The sequence below is a fragment of the Schistosoma haematobium genome, chromosome 3 (genome assembly GCF_000699445.3).
Source record: "Schistosoma haematobium chromosome 3, whole genome shotgun sequence".
NCBI lineage: Eukaryota > Metazoa > Platyhelminthes > Trematoda > Strigeidida > Schistosomatidae > Schistosoma > Schistosoma haematobium.
The window spans coordinates 16,412,534-16,433,078 of NC_067198.1; the positions used below are offsets into that span (position 1 = coordinate 16,412,534).

At 32.6% G+C, this 20,545-nt stretch overlaps 2 protein-coding genes across 4 annotated transcripts in view; one reads left to right on the plus strand and one right to left on the minus strand.

Annotated features, from left to right (window-relative positions):
• The window catches only part of WRAP73_1 (WD repeat-containing protein wrap73), a 22,856-nt gene continuing 2,311 nt past the window's right edge, over window positions 1-20,545 (plus strand). The window contains exons 1-7 of one of the 3 annotated variants that reach the window (XM_051213146.1): window positions 1-716; window positions 751-927; window positions 2,098-2,435; window positions 3,902-4,229; window positions 6,357-6,602; window positions 9,948-10,263; window positions 18,970-19,527. In XM_051213146.1, coding sequence (XP_051069093.1) covers window positions 495-716; window positions 751-927; window positions 2,098-2,435; window positions 3,902-4,229; window positions 6,357-6,602; window positions 9,948-10,263; window positions 18,970-19,010 — 1,668 coding nt within the window. In that variant the 5' untranslated portion in view covers window positions 1-494 and the 3' untranslated portion in view covers window positions 19,011-19,527. Of the gene's footprint in view, window positions 717-750; window positions 928-2,097; window positions 2,436-3,901; window positions 4,230-6,356; window positions 6,603-9,947; window positions 10,727-18,969; window positions 19,528-20,545 lie in introns of those variants that run through there. The other 2 variants (XM_051213147.1, XM_051213148.1) reach the window with 2 other exon arrangements.
• The window catches only part of GATA3_1 (Trans-acting T-cell-specific transcription factor GATA-3), a gene marked incomplete at its 3' end in the record, with an annotated part of 21,493 nt that continues 14,264 nt past the window's right edge, over window positions 13,317-20,545 (minus strand). The window contains exons 4-6 of the mRNA XM_012944546.2: window positions 18,077-18,222; window positions 15,381-15,506; window positions 13,317-14,126 (exon numbers count right to left, since the gene is read on the minus strand). Coding sequence (XP_012800000.1) covers window positions 13,317-14,126; window positions 15,381-15,506; window positions 18,077-18,222 — 1,082 coding nt within the window. The remainder of the gene's footprint in view (window positions 14,127-15,380; window positions 15,507-18,076; window positions 18,223-20,545) is intronic.

The following is a 20,545-nucleotide window of genomic DNA, read 5'->3' on the forward strand; positions in this document are numbered from 1 at the left end:
ATGCAACGCGAAATCGAAGGTTGCGGAACTAGAACTTGGTTGCTATCACATATTTTGGCGCGCGTTCGGCGTCCTAAGAGTGTAGCGGGTTTGGAACTGTAGATTGTTGTGATTGCGTGTTCCATTTATTTCTAGTCTTCATTGGTCGATCATCTGATTGCTCCGGTTTAATGCTCATATTTTATTGACTGTTACTGATCGCTTTCATTGAGAAGTGCAAATGTATGTATGGAAGTATACATATTGCTTACTAGTTATCTGATCTGTCGGCTAACATTTTCCCAACTCATTTTCTTCTTTGAGAGTCTTTCTTCACACTCTTTCAACAACAGAGCCTTAGGGCTCGGTTAGGATCTATCAGCGCTTTGAATTTACCAAAATAATCGCCTCTGTATTTAGAGGTAATCTCTCAGAATATTCCTGATTGATGATTGTTGCAACAATCATTTAAAAAAACATAACTGGAAGGTTTTTTGTGAGTTTTAACTTTTGAGATGAACTTCTCGGATGTGGTAAAGGTTACGAATAGTTTGGCTGTTTTGTCGTCAAACGGTATTTACATTGCTTCCGGTTCTCAGCACAAAGTTTTTATTCGTATAACAAACACGCTACAAATATTTCAGATATACAGTTGTGTAGATATAGTGCAGAACATATTGTGGTCAGCAGACTCATTGTTCATTCTGATTATCCTGAAACATCGTGGCATAGTGCAGGTAGCAAGTTTTAATATTTTGTTAGTTCACGTAGATATTCTCCCTAGAAAATCCGGACTGGACATGCAAAGTTGACGAGGGTTCTGCTGGACTTCTTAATGCCATATGGTCGCCTGATAGCAGACACTTCTTGACAACAACTGATTTTTATTTGAGGATAACCGTTTGGTCAATATCGGAAGTCTCCGTTTCGTATCTAAAGTTTCCTAAAGTGAGTTCTGGTTTTATTTTGTAAACCCTTAGATTTTCCTCTGATTTAAGACATAGAGTGGTATCAATAGAGCAATTTTTCTTAATGTATAATAATAAAAAAGTGATATCTGAAAATGAAACCCCTAGATTTTTCGGAAGTATTGTGTTTATTGTATTTCTATCTTCTTGTTACATTAAGTCTATATATGGACTTGATGCCGGTCCGCCCCTCCTTAGACGACCTGGACCGATGCATATATGTGCCTGGTCCTACGTTGTGGCTGACTGACTGACTGACTGGACTTGATGCTCTACAGTTATTACTTGCTTAGCAGGAGCCACGTAATGTAGATCACTTGGTTACTTAATTCATAAGTAATGAAGCCATCTTTATGGTACTTATAAATACTTTTTGTAAATCATGTTTGCTTTTCTTTACCAAGTAAGGTAGTATCACCTGATGACCAGTTCGAGAATGCCGGATTTTGTCATCTTCGAAAATTTCCAGTCATTGTACTTAATTTTCGCTCGAATTCTTAGCTTCATTTGCTTTACTTACAAACCAGTAGGTGCTGTGAAAGAGCGTTAACTATGAGACTACTAAATGAACATTGGTTCATCATTCAGTGGTCAAAAAGTTCCACATATTTCTCACCATAATTTCTGCCTATCTTTATGCAGTAACATAGGTATACATCAAAAGTACTCAACTGTAGAGTCCGATTGGGGCTATTCCATTGCGAGTCACTTGATGTAGTTTATTTCTAGTTTGCTACACGTTAAAACATAACATTGAGAACAAAAGTGCCTTTGCGATGCATATCTTTTAATTCTTGATACCAGATGAGGATCTAGTGATTTTATAATTGAACCAGAAGAATGTCTTGTTTAAACTTCCCCTGAAAGTCGATTCTTATCAAATTGTGATGTATTCTTGATAGCCATGTAAACATTTAAAAAGCATCTCGTGTTTCAGAAGCATTTGGCGATTATTAGTATAGCGTGTTCCAGCCGATTCATCAAAACAACTTTTATGTAGAGAAACTGCAGTGCTCACCAACAAATATGTTGTAAACGAGTTTTTTGTTTGTTATCGTTAAATATTTAGTACGGATTGAGGTGTCGTATTAATAGTCATTGTTTACAACGATTACCTACTGTAAGCTCTGCTTGCACTTTATGTATTTAGGCATGTGCAAATAATTTGGCATTTTGTCCTAGTGGTCGTTATTTAACTTTGCTTGAACGACGGAATTTTCAAGATCACTTAAGTCTCTTCGATTGCAGACTTCAGTGGACTATTCTTTGGAACATAACGTTAGAAACTGATGATGCCGTGGGAGTTGTGTGGTCTCCAGATGGACGCTATATCCTCGTGTACGATAACTGCTTGCGATACAAAGCATCTATATACAGTGTTGGTGGAAAACATCTCAATACATATTGTGCTTATAAACCAACACAAGAGCTTCTGGGTATAAAATCTGTATCATGGTCCCCCACAGGGCAATTATTAGCGCTGGGGAGGTTCGTTTGTGTTTTTATTCGTCGTGTTAATTAATTTTTTTAATTACTTGGTTTTAGTCAATTATCCCAGTTTGTACACCTAATAAATGTCGATAATTTGTTACTTGGAATATTGTTATATTTCTATCATAAGGCAAAATGCTCAGGTGTTTGCGCTTTATATTTAGTTACGTGTATTAAAGAGCGCTTATAATAAGGCGACAGGGTCTTATATATTTTTACTGCTTACATATATTAGTTTTTATAACAGAATTTTCTACCTTTTCGTAAATTTCATGTAAAGTACAGTTGAGGTACATAAGTTTATTTCATAGACTGCAAACGATAAGTAACGTCAGCTGATTTGACTTCATACACATTATTCATGGCAAATAAGTGGTATTTTAAGCAGAGTTTCGTTTGTCGTCCAGTATAGTAACACCTTTTTGATGTTTGGTTTTTATGCAACACATAATCTTGCGACTTTATAGTATGCATACTTTGAGAATTTTTATTAATTTTATCAATTCGAGAGAAAAACTCCCTTTTTGGCTACATCCTTTAGATTAGCTATATAATTATTGTCACTGGCTACAGTCCGAAATCGAGTAACCAGTTGACTGTGTCATTAAAATGTTCATAAATAGGGATATGTTGTTTCTAAAAACGGGAATAGGTTATGTAGTAGTATATAAAGCTGTTGGATAATGTGTAATACAACAGTAATAAGCCTATCATGAAAACTAGTTGCTTTATTTTAACCTTAATATTTATCCAAACACTTATTATATAGGATCGATATTTATGCTGGTGGAACGTTCGATTTCATAAGTTGTTGTACATTAATACAAGTTTCCGCGAAAAGTGTTTTTGGGTGCTTGTGCTTTTCTTATTATTTTTCCACAGCTGAGATTTTGAATATGCGTGATGGAGTTAAATAATGAAGCTTAAAACACTTTCATGGGAAATAAATCTTTTAAAACTCTGGCAACTAAATCAAAATTGCATACTAGTCATCTCGACATTAACAACTTTATTTTATTTTACAAATAATCCTAAATTCTTATGCTGTAATTTCAAGCACTATATTTGCCTTAAACGTTTGGACTATTGATTTGGATTTATTACTGTAGAACTCGTAGGAAATTTATTGAAAACAATTTCCTTCATTTCTTTATCTGTGTTTTAATATGATAGAAATTTTTAAACAGTTGAACCAATTTGGATGCATGCCCACATTTTTATATAAGTAGATTTCACTGAACTATTGTCAAATGAATGAAGGCTAGTATACCTATGCGTAAATGTCCTTTCATCCTTATCTTGTATACAAATGAAATAAAGGGCTAAGCTTTTCGCTAGTGATTTAACCAGTGTCGTTAGTACATAAGGAGTATACTGTTATGGTTTAACAATATTTATGTAGTTTCAACTAAACTAAAACATTCTCATACTTGTTCATTCTTTTCTGTTTTTTTTTCTAATAGCTACGATCAAAAATGTCGTTTATTAAATGATTTCAATTGGACTTGTTTAGCTTGTCTAAAGCATCCTGTTAACAAACCAATCGATCCTTCTCTCGGACTCAGTCCTAATGGCCGTCCTTTGTGTGTTGATAATGAAGTTGATGGGGATTTAGAAGCATATCGGGCACACCGTATTGATATTTATGAAGAGTTTCGAACAGGTGCTTCATCGGATTTATCAACCAATTTTAAAGGTCCCCTAGATTCATCTACTGTCCAGTACAAACTACTAAATGATCCTGTTACCATTCAATCAATTAAGCCTGATCCTAACCAAGCATTTCCTAAGGTTAGTAGTAATTATGTAACTTGTTTCAAATCACTAGTTTACTTAGTTTCTTGTAGTTTTCTCTTCACAACCCATATAGATGTATTTGTTTTTCGTTTATATAGTCGTTTAAATATACTTTATATAATTTTCTAGTCTATTTTCAAATTCATAAGAATGTGGAGTTATTGCCTGTGGACCTTCAAAACTGATAGAACTTCCAATATAAGTAAAGTGGCTAAAATGCTCAACTACTTTGCTCTCTATATTTTGATTATGTATTGATAAAGATCAGTTTTGAAGTAGCACTTTATACTTGTTAGGAAAAAAAATGAACGCCGAACACTATCAGATTTTTGATCAAGGTGTTCATAAGTCTTCATGTTGTCCGCTTCTAAATTGTAAAAAAAACTGTTATTTGCATATTATAAGTCAATAGGTGAATTTGCGGTAGGGTAATACTCGTAAAAATTCAGATAATGTAGCTGGTATTTCTAGCAGTATACCTGTGGGAAAATTCCGTAGAACTGGAGAACTCTGACGATTACTACTTAACAAGGTCAGTCCGTCTTAAGCTTTGACTAGAGCAATGATGTTTGAATAGCAGAGTTTCAATAGGTTTATGTGCTCCATCAGTGACCACGAACAATCTTTTCGAATCACTTATAGCTCCCGAACTCTAGCTAGAATCTCGGAAAATCTAACTAACGATGCTGAAAAACCGTCCTCAAAGTTTATGCTCTTCAGATCTTCACTAAGACTTAGAAGTCTAATTTTGATCTCCATCCATACTATTAATAGATAGCGAGTAACTAGAGAACAACTGAGGGTAGTCAATGTGTTTGTTAGTGTCTCATTCATCTTCTCAGTTACCTGGTTTAAGACGTCTTATCCTACCACCTACTTAGCTGTTAATACCACTCACTACATTTATTATGTCTGAGTGCCTGGCTTTCTAAAGGATTCCAGAAAGCTTTTGATAGAACTCGTCATCATCTCTGATGTATAGTTTGGAGTGTGGTTCCGTGTAACTACGAATAACGTTTCCTAAACTGGATTTACTGGTACTAGTGTGGATTATAGAGATAGAAAAGAGTTGAATGAATACTGAATAAAACTGTTTGGAAACTCGAGTGCTTCTAAAGGTATGTAGACATATGATATCTTCCAACCTCCGGGATACTAAAAGTGTACTTTCTGAGCAGCAAGAAAATAGAACGAGATTGATGTTGGTGTCCTTATCAACCTAGGAGCACGATAAAAGCTCAAGGTTAGTCACCAATAACCTTTTTCTGAGCGATTATTTATGCTGTATCAACCTCGTAACTTTTAAATCTTGCCCTTGCGGAGCAAATAACATGTATCCTATTCAATATAGCTTGTTACAATATTCAAAATTTATCACAGCATTAAGGTACCAGCTACGATTTAGAAAGTTCCGAGGTTAACATATCCGAGAGAAATATCAATTGATCATGAAATCATTTTCCTGGTGCATTAGAAAATGTAATGTATCATCTATTCAGTACGAAGTGAATCTCAACGGCCATTCTACGGACTTCAACTTATGATTTACACCAACAGTTCTTGAATTCAGTAGCCATCTTAAAACTCGAACTCCCAGTTTCTTACGTATGTACCATATATATCATAATAACAGAACTCAATTATGGTTATTGTCATTTCTAAGTAAAGTTCTTCCTGATTTAGTGCTTACATACGTCCAACTGTGTGTTAATCAAGTTATTACACCTCTAAAGAGTTCAATCTAATCCGCTGACTTACTGAAAATTGGACAGCTAGCCAATAGGGATGGCTCAATAACCTTTTTTTCAATTTCAGTTCAGAATTGATAAAATATTATTATTTTCTATCAACAGCTAACTAACAATATCTAAGAGTATAGACGAACACCAGCAAAAAGGTTAGGCTATAGAAATATTAGGTAGGAATGATCCTATATGGTTATTTGATGCTAAACATGTGAAACGGAATTTTAGGTAGTGACTTTTGCTCGTCAGTATGATACTAGGTATTTTACGCGCTTTCATCGTCATATTAGTGCATGAAAAATATTCTTTTATTTTCAGAATTTCCCTTTTAAGTTATAACGCTGATGTATACAAAAAAATTCTGAAACATTTGTAGGTAGGAATTGGTTTGACAGAATTTTCATCAGATGGTCGATTTTTGGCCACACGAAACGATAATTGTCCGAGCGTAATTTGGATCTGGTCAATTGATCGACGTCTAAGTCTATTTAGTCTTCTAATTCATACTAGTGGTTGTGTATCCTCTCTGATGTGGGATCCGAGGTGTTCTGCTCGACTTGCTTTGTGTACAGGTTCAGATGCAGTATTTTTGTGGACACCTCAAGGATGTCTTGCAGTCCAGGTTAGTTTTATTTTATAGTAACATGTTTTACAAACAAATTTTCCCCACTTTATATATATCAATAGGGCAAGAGCAATCATTATCGGTGCTCTCCTTTATCAGGTGATGGGATTGAGTTCTCCAAATCCATATGAAAAATAACGGATACTCATATCTTTATAGGAAATGGCAAACATACCAATTATATCGGGTATCTCTTATTGTCCAAGCTATTCAAGGTCGACAATATAAATATCTTTAGAGAGTTACAAAAGCCACTGTATTATGTTAAGATATCATCACATAAGCCAACTTTTCAGTTCACATTCCTGTAAAGTTTGTTCTTTGATGAGACAATAAGGTTTTTTCGTTCCAGGCGAGTATCTAAACCTTTAAGCGAAGGGTAGAAAGAGAAAGTCAGTACGCAGTTAAGGAAAGAAATCAACGACTGAAAACATGTGAGGAAAAAAATAGTTAAATGATTCATCCGAAGGGAACAAAAAGCATACGCTGGAATACAAAATGAAGTGAATAGAAAGATAAGGAGAGTTAGACATGAATATATAAACTGCAAAATGGAAGAACTAGAACTACTCTTCTCACAACATGAGCATCACAAAGCATATATAGGGCTAAAGGAAATACTATCAATCTAAATAATAAAAACAATGTACGAGGAAACGTGAAACAGGTAATAAATGTAGATACTAAAAAGTTACTACCGATAGCTGTTTGAAAAGGTAGAATGTGGCATAAAGTCTGAAAATAAAATAAGTGAAAATGATATCCCCTTTTTCTATGTCAGACGTTGTAAAAAGTCTAAAAAGAACAAAAACTAACGAAACACTGGGTAGAAATGGAATAACTACAGAAATGACAAAGCAAGAAGGAAGCAGACTGAAAGAAATACTCTTTAAAAATATGAATGAATTTTGGATGGATCCAGAAACAATATTACAACGCCAGGTAGACGCAGATGTAATCAGCTGATTAAGGAGATAGAAAAAATCCGGTCAATTATAGAAGTATTTTCTTGCTTGATGTAATTGGAAAGATATATAACGAAATGTTATATGACCGTATAAATATAAAGACTGATGAGAAACTCTACTTGATACAATTTGGTTTTCGAAATTTCACATCCACAGCATAAGCGCTAATAACTGTTCGACATATAATTCAATGTGCTTTAGTTACCAAATCCAAAATTGTACTTTGGATTTGATTTAATAAAAGCATTCGATACTGTGCCGAAGGGGTTGATCAGTAAACTAATAAATGAACCAAATGTACCCACAAATATTAAAGGAAATGTTTAACGATTACTTCTAAAACAAAAATGACACTTGATTCGAACGGATTTACACTTTACAGTGGACAGAGGTGTCAGATAAGGGAGCGAAGAGGGTCCACTTTTCTTTAACCTTGTTTTTCAAGAAATTCTGAGAGAAACAATAAACAAGATGATACTGGCATAAAGATGATAGGTAAGTAAAACACTGAACGGATAATTAAGCTTGTTGAATATACGGATGATCTGTGTATAATCACTAAGATAGCAAGTGGTGCAACTGTGTTGTTAAATAAAATGCAAAATTTTCTTGACAAACTCGGAATGAAAATATCAAGTGAAAAAATCAAGGTGATGATCATAAATGCTAGTGGAGATAGAAAAACAGTTAAAATTGAGGAAAAAGTAATCGAGAACGTAAATTTACTTGAATACTTTGGATCCAAGGCGTGTAACAATGGTCTCTCTGAAGAGGCCATACAAGATAACTTGCAATAATTCACATAAGACCAATAAGACTGATCTTACTATCAGTAAATGTCAACATTAGCACAAAGGCAAGATTGATTGAAGTGGCAGTAGTATCCACTTTAATGTATGGACTAGAAATAATAGTCTTATGTCAAAAAAATGCAACGAGATTAGAAACCGCTAAATACTATGAAACGTATGATATTAGAAATGAATGACAAGAAAAATTTGACTATAGAAGAATTGAGGGAGATTGTGAAACTATCAAAATCAGGCAAATAGACTGAATGATTGGTAAATGGACAAAATAAGAAAGGATAGTGTTTTGTTCAAAGCGGTCAAGAGTGTGTTTGAGAATTGTCACGAAAGTGCCCACAAAAAAGGTGGGTAAGACAAATTCAGATCGGTTTTGTGACACCGAAATAATATCTACCAAATGAATAGATAAATAGCCCGACCATTACAGAATTAAATAGATTCAGTGAATACGACCTGGCATACTAGAAAAGCGATGATGAAATACCTAAATTGCAATTGTAGTCGATTTTTCGCAATAAATAAAGAAATGTATTGATATTATAGAAATGATTACGGTTTAGAAGATGCAGAAGCTAAGAAAACTGATACATCTGTCCTATAAAAATGACTGGCTAAGAACAGATAGTTCCCATTTAAGCATTAAGAACACGAAAATCAATAGAATGGTTACTAAGAATTCTCAAAACATGCCACTCACAACAACAGCCTGAAACTGAAAGGAAATCGACGTGATCTGACCAGGGAAATAACTATGCGGTCCTGACAAGTAAAAGAGAGAATGACAACGAACAAAGGACGAGGAACAAGTTGGACCACTGCTCATATGAAGGATATACAAAGTAACTCCCAACTTGGGAAGGAATAATAAATCATTGCTATGTGATTTATATGTGGTCTGCCGTCACCATGAATGTATGAAGGGAGAGAAAGTTCAAGACTAATACGTCTAATTCACCTTGGTGTTTGTACCGTGTCATCTATGAATGTCTCCAGAAAAGGTAGTCGACTTCACCAACCTTTATGGCTGAAAGAGTCAATAGATTAAATAAAATATTGTATATATCGTATGTGAAAGAACGCTCTACAACAACAAGTGGTTACGTAACGAACAAACTCTGATAATGAGTAAGAGTAAAGTGAGTAAAGCTCAGTTAGTTAAAATAGAATTACTAATCTAGAAGATAGTCAAAATAAAAGGATATAATGACGTGATTAGTTGAATGAGTTTTAATTTGTTAAGGATGAATTTTGCTCTCAGGGTGCACATCAGAAGCAATTCTTTTATATATATATCGAAAAATCGTTGACCCAAGTCTTAGGCTGATATCCATATCTATATTCACAACGAATCTACAGCTTTCTATCGTGATTTGTCTACATATTAATAAAGCCACAGTAATTTACATATTGTTTTTGGATACTCGGTTTAATAGCTGTAAATTGTAGTCACATAGTTCGTACCACAGTCCTTCTACTAATAAAGACACCATAAAAAGCAGCATAAAATACCCAACTTTGCTACATTATTAATAATATATTTTTTGTACAACTTTTTGGATATTCAGGCCCCAACACACTTCAACTTTCTAGTTTCGTCCCTCGTCTGGCTTTCGACTGGAGACGGAATTCTATTACAGTCGGAGAATGAATTTTGTCTATGCTATCTAGATTCTGGTGATAAGCTTGAGAAACATAAACCTCTTTGGAAGCCTCCTAAAATCAATTTGTCGACTGGAAAATTGCATCAGTATGAAATAAAAAGAAGTTCTGAAAATGAACCCGATCATTGTCTGCCGTTTAATAATTCTGTTGAAAATGAGGACTGTGATTCTATTTCTAACCCATTTGGTGAAGATGCTCCAAATTGGCTAAAACAACACAGTAAGATATCCTCTGATATCACTGTAAAAGTTCGAAGAAGAAGTTTATCTTCGTGTGATAAACGTAATGCTACGAGTAGAGAATCGAAACCTTCTCGAGTTCTTTCCTCTTTATCAATCTGTCGACAAGCTTGGTTGGCTCCTTCCCCAAATGTAAAACTGGCTAGAAAGTCAGCAATTCAAAATGCTATTACAGCGAAACGATAGTGCTTTTCTGTTAATCTATTTGCATTTAAATACTGTCTGTGGAAATACCGACTTGTTCCTATTTCATATCAATAGCGATTTTTTGTGTATTCGATTGACGCATTCATTTCACATATTGTATTTGCCGTTCAGCTAATAGTTGTGTAGGACTGTTTTAAATATTTACAAAATATTGCTTAGTTTTTTCCGGAAAATATTTTTTAAAAAATCACTTGTGTAACTAACTTTCGTTTTTAAACTTCTTTTTATGTAATAAACTGTCGTTTTCTTTATTAATCCTTCAGCAGTACATAGTTACCAAACAAAAATTAGTTGTCAGTGATGGTGATTTTTCATACTGAAATTCCTCAACTTGTATATATCTTCATTTGTAATCGAATGTTTAGTGTTAACAGCTGTAAAAGTCATTCATAAACAAAGTAGGACCTACAATAAGTATGTGTTACTCCATGTCTGCACATTATACATCAGCATGGTAAGAGAAAAGTAATACTTAAGTCGTATCACGTATAGTACAAACAATAAATACAAGACATAGTTCAGAAAGTACAAACGAAATCAAAGGGAAAAAAGTATTACATAGGATCATAACTCGAGACTGAGAGCAATATAAGGGATCAATCCGCTTCGAATCATGTAAATTATGTTCTTCAGTTATTGATTACGATTATCCTGTGGATCCGTAATGTATGATCAGCACCTAACACTGATCCGCTTCACAGTCCGTAGCTTCATGGCTAGCGTTGTTTTATCATCACCTAAATGCCCTTAACTTTTGTCTAAATCATTCCAATCTTAGCCACCGTTTCACATCATGATAATTGGATTCTGGACATGTGTATTTCGTTCCAACTACCCTAACAAATGAGGGTTCACATCCTCACTAACCAACTCACTGTCTTAACTAATATCCTACATTTAGCTTCAATACTAATTACTTGGGGGTTCCGCCATATGTCATCACTACTTTGAAAACATATGATCAACTACTTGTAGCTTATTCATATCTTCTACTTTCATAGGTCTTGATTAGCTTCCGTGAGAATTCTCCGTTTACTCACCTTTTTATTATTCAGGAGCATATTTAGTCTGATCCATATATGGGACAAATTTGAGAATTCAAAGAAATCTTTTTTTATATCCGTGTCAAAACTTATCACCAACTGATTCACTAGTTGGGATGAAGCTCCCAAGTTAGTTAGGTGATCAACATACTCAAGTACTTCACATCCTAATGTCCTATTAGTCATTTTCTGCAGACCCTTAGTAAAGTATATTGACTCTCAACGTGCGTTCGATTATTTAAAGAAAAGAATGTGGTTGTATGTTTTGATTAAAGTACAAATATATTCGAATACTTCTCTCAGTTAGATTGACTTGTGTTTTTGGTGAACTAGGGAATTTCAGGCTGATCTGTTTATTTTGTCACAAGATTTTTGACTTCATTTCTGTTGAATGATTGTTATTTTCTGGTCTTACGTGGAATCCTCTTAATTTTTATTACATCTATATTTCTTTTTATCAAACTGGATCACTAAGATCAATACAGAAGCTATTATCATAGTATATTTAATAACAGGTTTTGTCATTTAACAATAATCGTGCATTATTTTTGTATAGGAACCTAAGGATTCCATTTTCGAAGAACAGTTCTGAAAGATTGTTGAATTTTTCATTCAGCGGTTCTGTTCTAACGGTAGATGTTTACTCAGTTCACTCAGTAGATAAACTTGGACATATTACAGAGACATCGTTACACATGTATAGGACATTATTAGATGTGCTCATATAATTTCATTAACATGGTGCACCTGCTCGTATACTATCAGGTAAACTATTCTGATAGTACTAAAGTTTATTACTGAAATGTATTACGAACCACTACATTTCTTTTTGCATGCGATTCTAATTAAACAACTCCACTTACCTTATTTCTTGCATAGTTTACGATATATTCCTAAAGATTCCAAAAGTGTAAAAATAAAAAAACTGTAATTATAATTTGTTCTGTCTGTATGATATGGTGACTTGAAAGTTACTTTTTCGGTCAATATTGAACCACATATCAAATCATTCGTATTCATACAAAATAAATGAAGAATTAAAAAGTTCATACATATGAATGATATTTATCAAATAAATTCAATTTTTCAACAGTAAAGCAAAATATACTGACAGTTATTAAGAAGTATGTTTGAAAATGATCAAATATTATTTTTAGAATTTTATAATATATACAACATAACATTTAATCAAGACATTTTCATATTCAGAGAGAGGTTTTGTGGATATTATAGTAATTTAATAGTTGAATTCAGGAGTCATTTGAAGCTAGACCAGCATGGAAAACTTGGGAGCACTGGACATCTGTTTCATCCTCATATGGGACTCCCAAGGAATGCACATCCACGATCCTGCCTCTCAAGATTCGAGCCCAGCACCTACCGGTCTCGCACGCGAACGCTTAACCTCTAGACTAATGGTCCGGTATCCTTCAACTTCAAATAATGCACGATATTGCATGACCATCCTCCATTGTCTTTGATAGATAACTTTCTGACATGGATCGACTAAAGTGATAAATTAGCACCGTTGAATGTCTGTTAATTGATCTACGTGTTAAGCGTTCACGTGCGAGACCAAAGGTCCTGGATTTGAATCCCGTGTGCGAGATCGTAGATGCATCACTTCTGAGGTATCCCATACTAGGACTAGATGACTTTTCAGTGCTTTCAGGTTTTCAATAGTGGTCTAGCTTCAATTGACTCATGAGTTCAACGATTAAATCACATTTTCATATTTTAAAATGTTTATCTTTTTTTCTCTGAAAAGAATAAAAGATCTAGTTTAGATGGTTTTAGATATAAAGGAATTCCATGGAGTTGAAATTAATGAAGTGTTATTTTCAAACGAATTTATATTAAGATTAAAATTAGATTGTGAATTGTGACTGATCATTTCATTTTCATTAGATTTAGATGATTGTAAAACTACTGAATTTATAGGGATTTTTATTTGTTCTCTTATTACTTTGTCTGTTGTTTTCGTATTAAATACATAAGAACTGTTTAGTGATAATGATGATGGTGATGAAACAGTTGTTGTTAAAGATAGTGATGATGTAGATTCTGTTGAATTATTTGATAATATTGAATTTGAATTTGTTGAATAAGTTGAAACATTAATATAACTGGCTGCAATTGCAGCGGCTGCTACTGCTGCAGCATTCAATTGTTGATGATTATTTTCAATGTGTTCATTTGTAGAATCAGTTAAATAAGTATAATAATTTTTATCTAATTTATTTTTTTGATAGAATTTTGAACATGAATAAAAATTTGTAATTGGATAGTTCAAATGTCTATAAGATGGTTTATTATTATTATTATTTTTATTACCATTCAGTAGTAAATTTTCTTTATGAAATACATTAGAAAGTGTTCGTTTCGGTATTGCTGATTCCATTTGATTGATTTTAAACCATTGTGTCATTTTTGAATTTGTACTATTTGCTTGTAATTCTTTTGTAACATATTTTGTATTATTGGATGTAAATAATTTAGTGAAATGTTCTAAATCTTTCCTTTTTTTAGCTTGAGTTAATTTTCGATTTCTTGTTTGAATCACTTCTTTTTTCATAGATAATGGTCGATTTATCTGGGGGGGAGGGGGTTTTGTTTGTTTATATTTTTTCAAAAACAAGAAACATTGAAAAGTAAAGTATTCATTTATGATAGATACTATGAGTACAATAATCAATGTGTTTTAAATTTATATATTTAAACAATAGAATAAACTCTATAATTTATTAATGCAACATGGTAGTGAAATATGTGTAAATTCATTCAAATGTTTTGTGCTCAAAATACTTCGTGCTTACTGATGATTTGAGCTTCAATCGACTTTCTAATGTACACACTTACCATATGACTAATCATATAAAAAAAAACTGGGAAAAACTGATCAAGTTCGTGAATTCGATATATCAACCAATAGTTTTCATCAACGATCACGGATGGGTTTATGTTCTTAAGACTCGAATAAATGTTGTTGATGGAACCATGAAAGCTGATATCTCTAGTATTGTACTCATTTATTTTAATAATTACATGGGTTTTTTTTATAACTGAAAAGTTTTGGTTATTAATGAAACTCGTCAAAGAAGTTCCACTCAATGCTCCTAAAGAATAACTGGTATGGAATACAGTTATTTGTAACAATAGAATACTGAATTTAGTAATAATTTTAAAGTATTCATTTGTTCACCATAGTTTCATAATAACGATGCTTTAATAAAGTATGGATTATCCTATACTTTCTCTAAACTAGGTTAATATAACCCGGTGTAGTAATCTTTTGCACTTAACTAACTAGCGGCGTTAATGGTGTTTTGGCTATCTTCTTCTCCTTTCGACCTTTATTAAGCAATTATTTCCTGGATTCTCAGCCGTATTCGGCTTTTCAAATGCTGATCGATATTTCTCGGTAAGGAATTTAATCCTCAGCTCTAGGAATGAACCAATTATCAAGCAGAAAATTTATGTCAGCCTATAATTCTTAACGTAGAGATTCACAAAAGTTCTTCTTTAGAACTAGTTAAATTCATCCTTTGTTGCTTTTGGTAATATTTACCAGTTAAGAAAAAGGTTACAGTTAATTTGATTATGTTTGTCGTCCGCCATTTTAGAATAAGGTTATTAAATTTATCAGAATGGGTTTTGTGGAGATTTTTAGAAATTTCACTGGTTGAAACCATGAGTCAATTGAAACTCAACCACCATGGAAAACCTTGAAGCACTGGACGGCCGTTTCGTCCTAGTATGGGACCCCTCGGCGGTGCAATCTAAAGTGATTTTCTTACTTTGAGTTTATTTCGTAAATTCATCGAGATTTATAATATGTTAAACTTACATGATGTAATTTGTAATAAAGTCCACATGCGTTGCATACTGAATCGCCTTGTTGATTACGTCTCCATAATGTTGTATGTGATGTTCGACAATTAGCACAGAATGTACCAAGTTTACGGTTTGCGGACTTAATCAAAATTTAGGTAAATAAAGGCATATAGTATATTTCCATCGTATGATAAGTATATATACATATAAATTTGGAATCACAATAAAAAAAGTATCTCAATCTTGAACCGCGTAAGTTAACAACAATAAACATAAATTAGTATTTTCACCCAGAAAATTAATGTGGTCATGACTAAAAATAAATATTGATTTTTATGGGTCATATTTTGTAGAATCATTTCAATTTGTTCAATTTCATGAATCATTTTTGATAGTCCTGTTGACAATTCTTGGACTGACAGCATGTAAAAACTTCTTAACATATTCTCCGTAGTTGCTGTTTTTCAATGGTGAACATTAATTTGTAAGAGGACATTTATATACTATTTATTGTTGTATCATCTATAAATCTTCAAGATATAGAATTATAATATTTGTTCGATCTCAGTACTATACATCGTGAAAGGTATTTGCAAAACTGTATTATTAGATATCTGGTAGTATGTAAAAATTTTGCTTTTCTACGAAATGAATAAATTTATTTCTATTTTGATCTGACTTCTATTCTATAGAATTACCAAATTTCATGTCAGTTAAACACTTTTCTAGAATGATTTATTCTGGGTCAGTGTAATCATTCATTTTCGTGTTTTTACTTCATACATGTAGGAGATAATTGTATAACATTACATCCATTTTAGCTTGAAGAAACTATTATTCACTTTAATATAGTGTTAATGAACAAAAGTTAATGTTTCAATAAACCTATTACTTGTATTAGCTTAACTGTAATCATAATTTGCTATGGCATTGAATATATCATACAACTATTGGTGTTGATGGTATTCCTAAAAAACCCTAGAAGAAATTCTACTTGTATATGAATCATTAGTAAAGTTGGATCAAACTAAAAACTACAGGTTGTTGCTTTAATTTCACAATTTTCATCATGTGGAAACTTGGATAGACTATGAAAATCTATTTTTTTTTATGTCGGCATTTAAATTGATAAAAATATAAATACATCACCAAATCTATATCCTTTAGTTTTTCTTAAAATTCTTTCAGAAATTCATTTAACCTATGGTCTTTAAAAATGGTTATTCTTTTAGACTGATAGGGTTTAAATTTGTCAGTATATGTTATTGTAACTGAAATTATTTAAAAATTACGATATATATATATATATATATATATATATATATATATATACATGAAGTCAACTAGGTCAGAAGCCAAATAGTTACCCATCATTAGTATAGGATTAAGATTGATGACATTTCACTTGCCGAGTAATTTGAAAATGATTGTATACTAATTTAGTCGTTGAGTGTCATATAATTTGATGATCCTAAATCAAATTACATCGGTGTTAAAAGCTAAGGTGAACCAACCATGAAATTCTTCATCGTTTTCAAATGTACTTTATAATTGGTTCCATTTCTTGTTAAAAACTATCTTCAAACGAGGTTATTATCTTAGTTTCATACATACTAGATCTACGAGTTCCTAATATACCGGAAGTTATGTAGTAGTCCTTGATATGAGCTACTATTAAATATCAACAACTAGCAAAAAATGCCATATCTGGCTTTAGTCATGTTGTTTCAACTTACAGATATAATATATATTTCAGGAAGTTTTATTTAATTTAGCGAATTTTTGTGGTTTCGGTCGAACTTTAAAAACCATTAGGTTAACTGTATATTTGTCGGCCATTTGTGTAACGTTGAAATCTTTCAACACTTTTGCGATGAAAAAGACACAAGTGGTTGATTGTTATAAAATACGCCGAATCATTTTAAAACTTCACACAAAATTCAGGTCGTTAACAAAGTCACATACTAATAAACTGGTAACAGATTTAACAAGCTAATAAGATTTCAATGATATTTCTTTTAATCATAAAGCAGAAACATAGTAAGGTTTAGACCCTGACGAGAGATTTTGAATATAGAAGAGTTAGTAATATATAGATAGATAGATTGAACTATCCTTAAATGAGAGCTTATATTTGGATAGGATAAAATTTTCTAAGGGTAAAATATCAAATTAGCAATTTATTTATAAATGCTTTCATTTATAACTAAGGATATTTAGTTTGATATTTCTGAGGATGACCAGTTATTTCTGTTTGTTAACTAGTTATAAATTGATATTTGACCATTTCTGTTATGAATTCCTTCTCACTCAACAATAAGTAGTATAATGTACAAGTCTGGAACTTCTACAAATTGGAATGAAATGTGTATTTTTTTAATTTTAAAAGAATACTACTACTAATATAAAAATGAACGATTATAAATAAAATGATTTAAATGCTAATTTGAATTTTTAAAATTGTAGATCAAGAATTGTTTAGTTCGTCCGCTAAAAAGTTATGTGTGTATTTAGAGTAATTTTTCTTAGAATCTTTAGTTTTTATCTACATAGAGTAGTGTACATAGATTTCATAGACATTTTACTAGCAAACAGATAACTAAAGCCGTATGATTACTTCATTTTCCATTACCTTGAAGTATTTATTAACTATATACTATGATTAAAAATTGTAAATAAGATGGAAATGTTTAACATAATGTGAATTACCATACGACGTTTTGGTTTTATCAGCGGTCGATTCGTTCCATTCATTTTATGATATAATCCACATGCATTGCATAAATAATGTCCAGCTTCATCTCTACGCCATAATGGTGTTTGAGTAGCTCCACAGTTAACACATTCTCGACCATCTATAGAAAATCGTGATTTGAATTATTATCTTAGAGTAAATTAGACGTTAGCCACATAAAAATAAACTGGTTATGAAATAAGATCTTTGAATGTACATGTTTTTCAGCAAAACTACTGTTTCTTTTACTGGTTTAAATAGCATAAGAGGGACAGTTTATGGTATATGATATAACCAAACACTCGAACAACCAGTACTTGCATTTAAAGTATTAAATAAATGTTAAGTGAGATTAAAGCAGTATAGTTCAAATTGTCAAGTTTGTGGATTTTTAGTTGCCCTAATTACTACTAAACTGATTAGTTATGATGATGATAACTGTGAGAATTTATAATTTGGTTTGTTTTTCAGCCAAGCACATATAACACAGCACTGTTTAAAGTAGATAAGTTAAATAACACTGTCAAAGCCATCTAAATTGTGGCACAACCGAAAAACAATAACAAATTCAGGCGATTAAATATGAAAAGTTTGAGATTTCCAACTCATAATCCTCAGAGAAAAAAAGCTTTCAAAGTAAATGTCAAAACAAATATTGAACAAGTTACAAAATAGCAATGTTTCAGTTACAGCATCAAACATTTATAATGTTATAACAAATGAGTTGATATATTAGACATCATCAGAATTGTATTGACTCGCATGTTAAATATACCCCTTATGTTTTTGTGGTTTTCTTTTTAACTTTCTATTTTCTTTGATACGCTGTTCATCGGTTACGTATTGATATGTTCTTTCTTATTTGTAGGAAGAATTTATTTGAAAATTACATTTTCAAGAGTTTTCTAACTGGTGAAATGTATTATTTAGCGAACCACGTTTTGTCATTGTAATGGACGCTACTGATAAGGATGTTTGTAAGTATTGCGTAGCTGACATGGTGTCGAATTTGTGACAACTGAGAAAACTTCCAATGCACTGGAAGCATGGAATTGGCAGAACACTTAGAGACCAGACGGGAAGACAGTTCAGATGGCAGAAAACACCGAAAGATACTAATCGACTATTGAAGGTTATGTATATGTATTGTGTAAATACTTTGTAACTTCTCGCAATAAACACATATTTCTCTTGACTGTTGAGGTGGTTTACAATGTAGCAACTAGTTTGGAAGATTTACGCCAGTCATCTGAACTGATTTCACGAGATATTCAACAAGATCTATTTGTATGTTAATTACGAATGACTGGAATGAGGAAGGTGGTTCTAGGAACATACTCTGAACATCTGGCTTTGGTTTGTTCAAGTGAATCCCATTAACTTCGGTTATATGTAAATAACGAACTTTCATGCTGAGGATAATATGGTAAGTAATTCTGTAAGTCTTATTTTCACATTCACTCAATATGTGGACTGTGAACACAGACATTTTTTGGTTCTTTCGGCATATTCTCTTTCTAATGATAAAGATTGTTGTTAAAAAAGTGTTATAGCTAACCGATTTAACTAAATATTGTAATATATAACCCCAATTAACACAAGATCGATTAAACAGTCAAGTATGCAATGTGGATTTTCGATTAAAATAAATCATTAGAATCATATCATTTCATTAATTTGTTCATTGCAAAGGAATTAAAAATAACTATTATGTTAATGTATTATGAGGTGGTAAATTGATATATACGGAACAAATATGATTAGACAGTCTACTTTCAATCTACAAACTTTAATGCTAACTTCGGATAAATAGAATACAACCTCAGAATACTGAACTATATACAGTAACAAAAGTGAACTGTTTAAGTATTAGTGAAGAAACTATTGATTTTACCGTCTAAAGTGTATTTGTATAGCTATTTTTAATCGGTTTATAGGATTTATAACATTTACTAAAACTTCAATGACTAGCTTAACGGGGTTATTGTTAAAAAGACTAAGTAACTGAAATATAAAGTAAAGAAATTTTAATATGGGAAATTTATCTAAGAAATATCAAATATCAGAAGAAGTTTTGTGGAGATTTTAGTAATTTCAATAGTTGAAATCATGAGTCAATTGGAGGTAGACCACCATGGAAGACCTGGAAGCACTGGACGGCCGTTACGTCCCAGTACGGGATTCCTCAGCAGTGCGCACCCACGATCTCGTGAATTAGTTGAAGTTAGACATTGACACCGTTGGATGCCGGCTCAGTGGTCTAATGCTTAGGTGCTCGCGCGCGAGACAGATAGGTCCTGGGTTCGAATCCCGCGGAGGGCGAGATCGTGGATGCGCACTGCTGAGGAGTCCCATATTAGGACGAAACGGCCGCCCAGTGCTTCCAGGTTTTCCATCCTGGTCTAGATTCAATTGGCTCATGATTTCAGCTACTGAAATTTCAA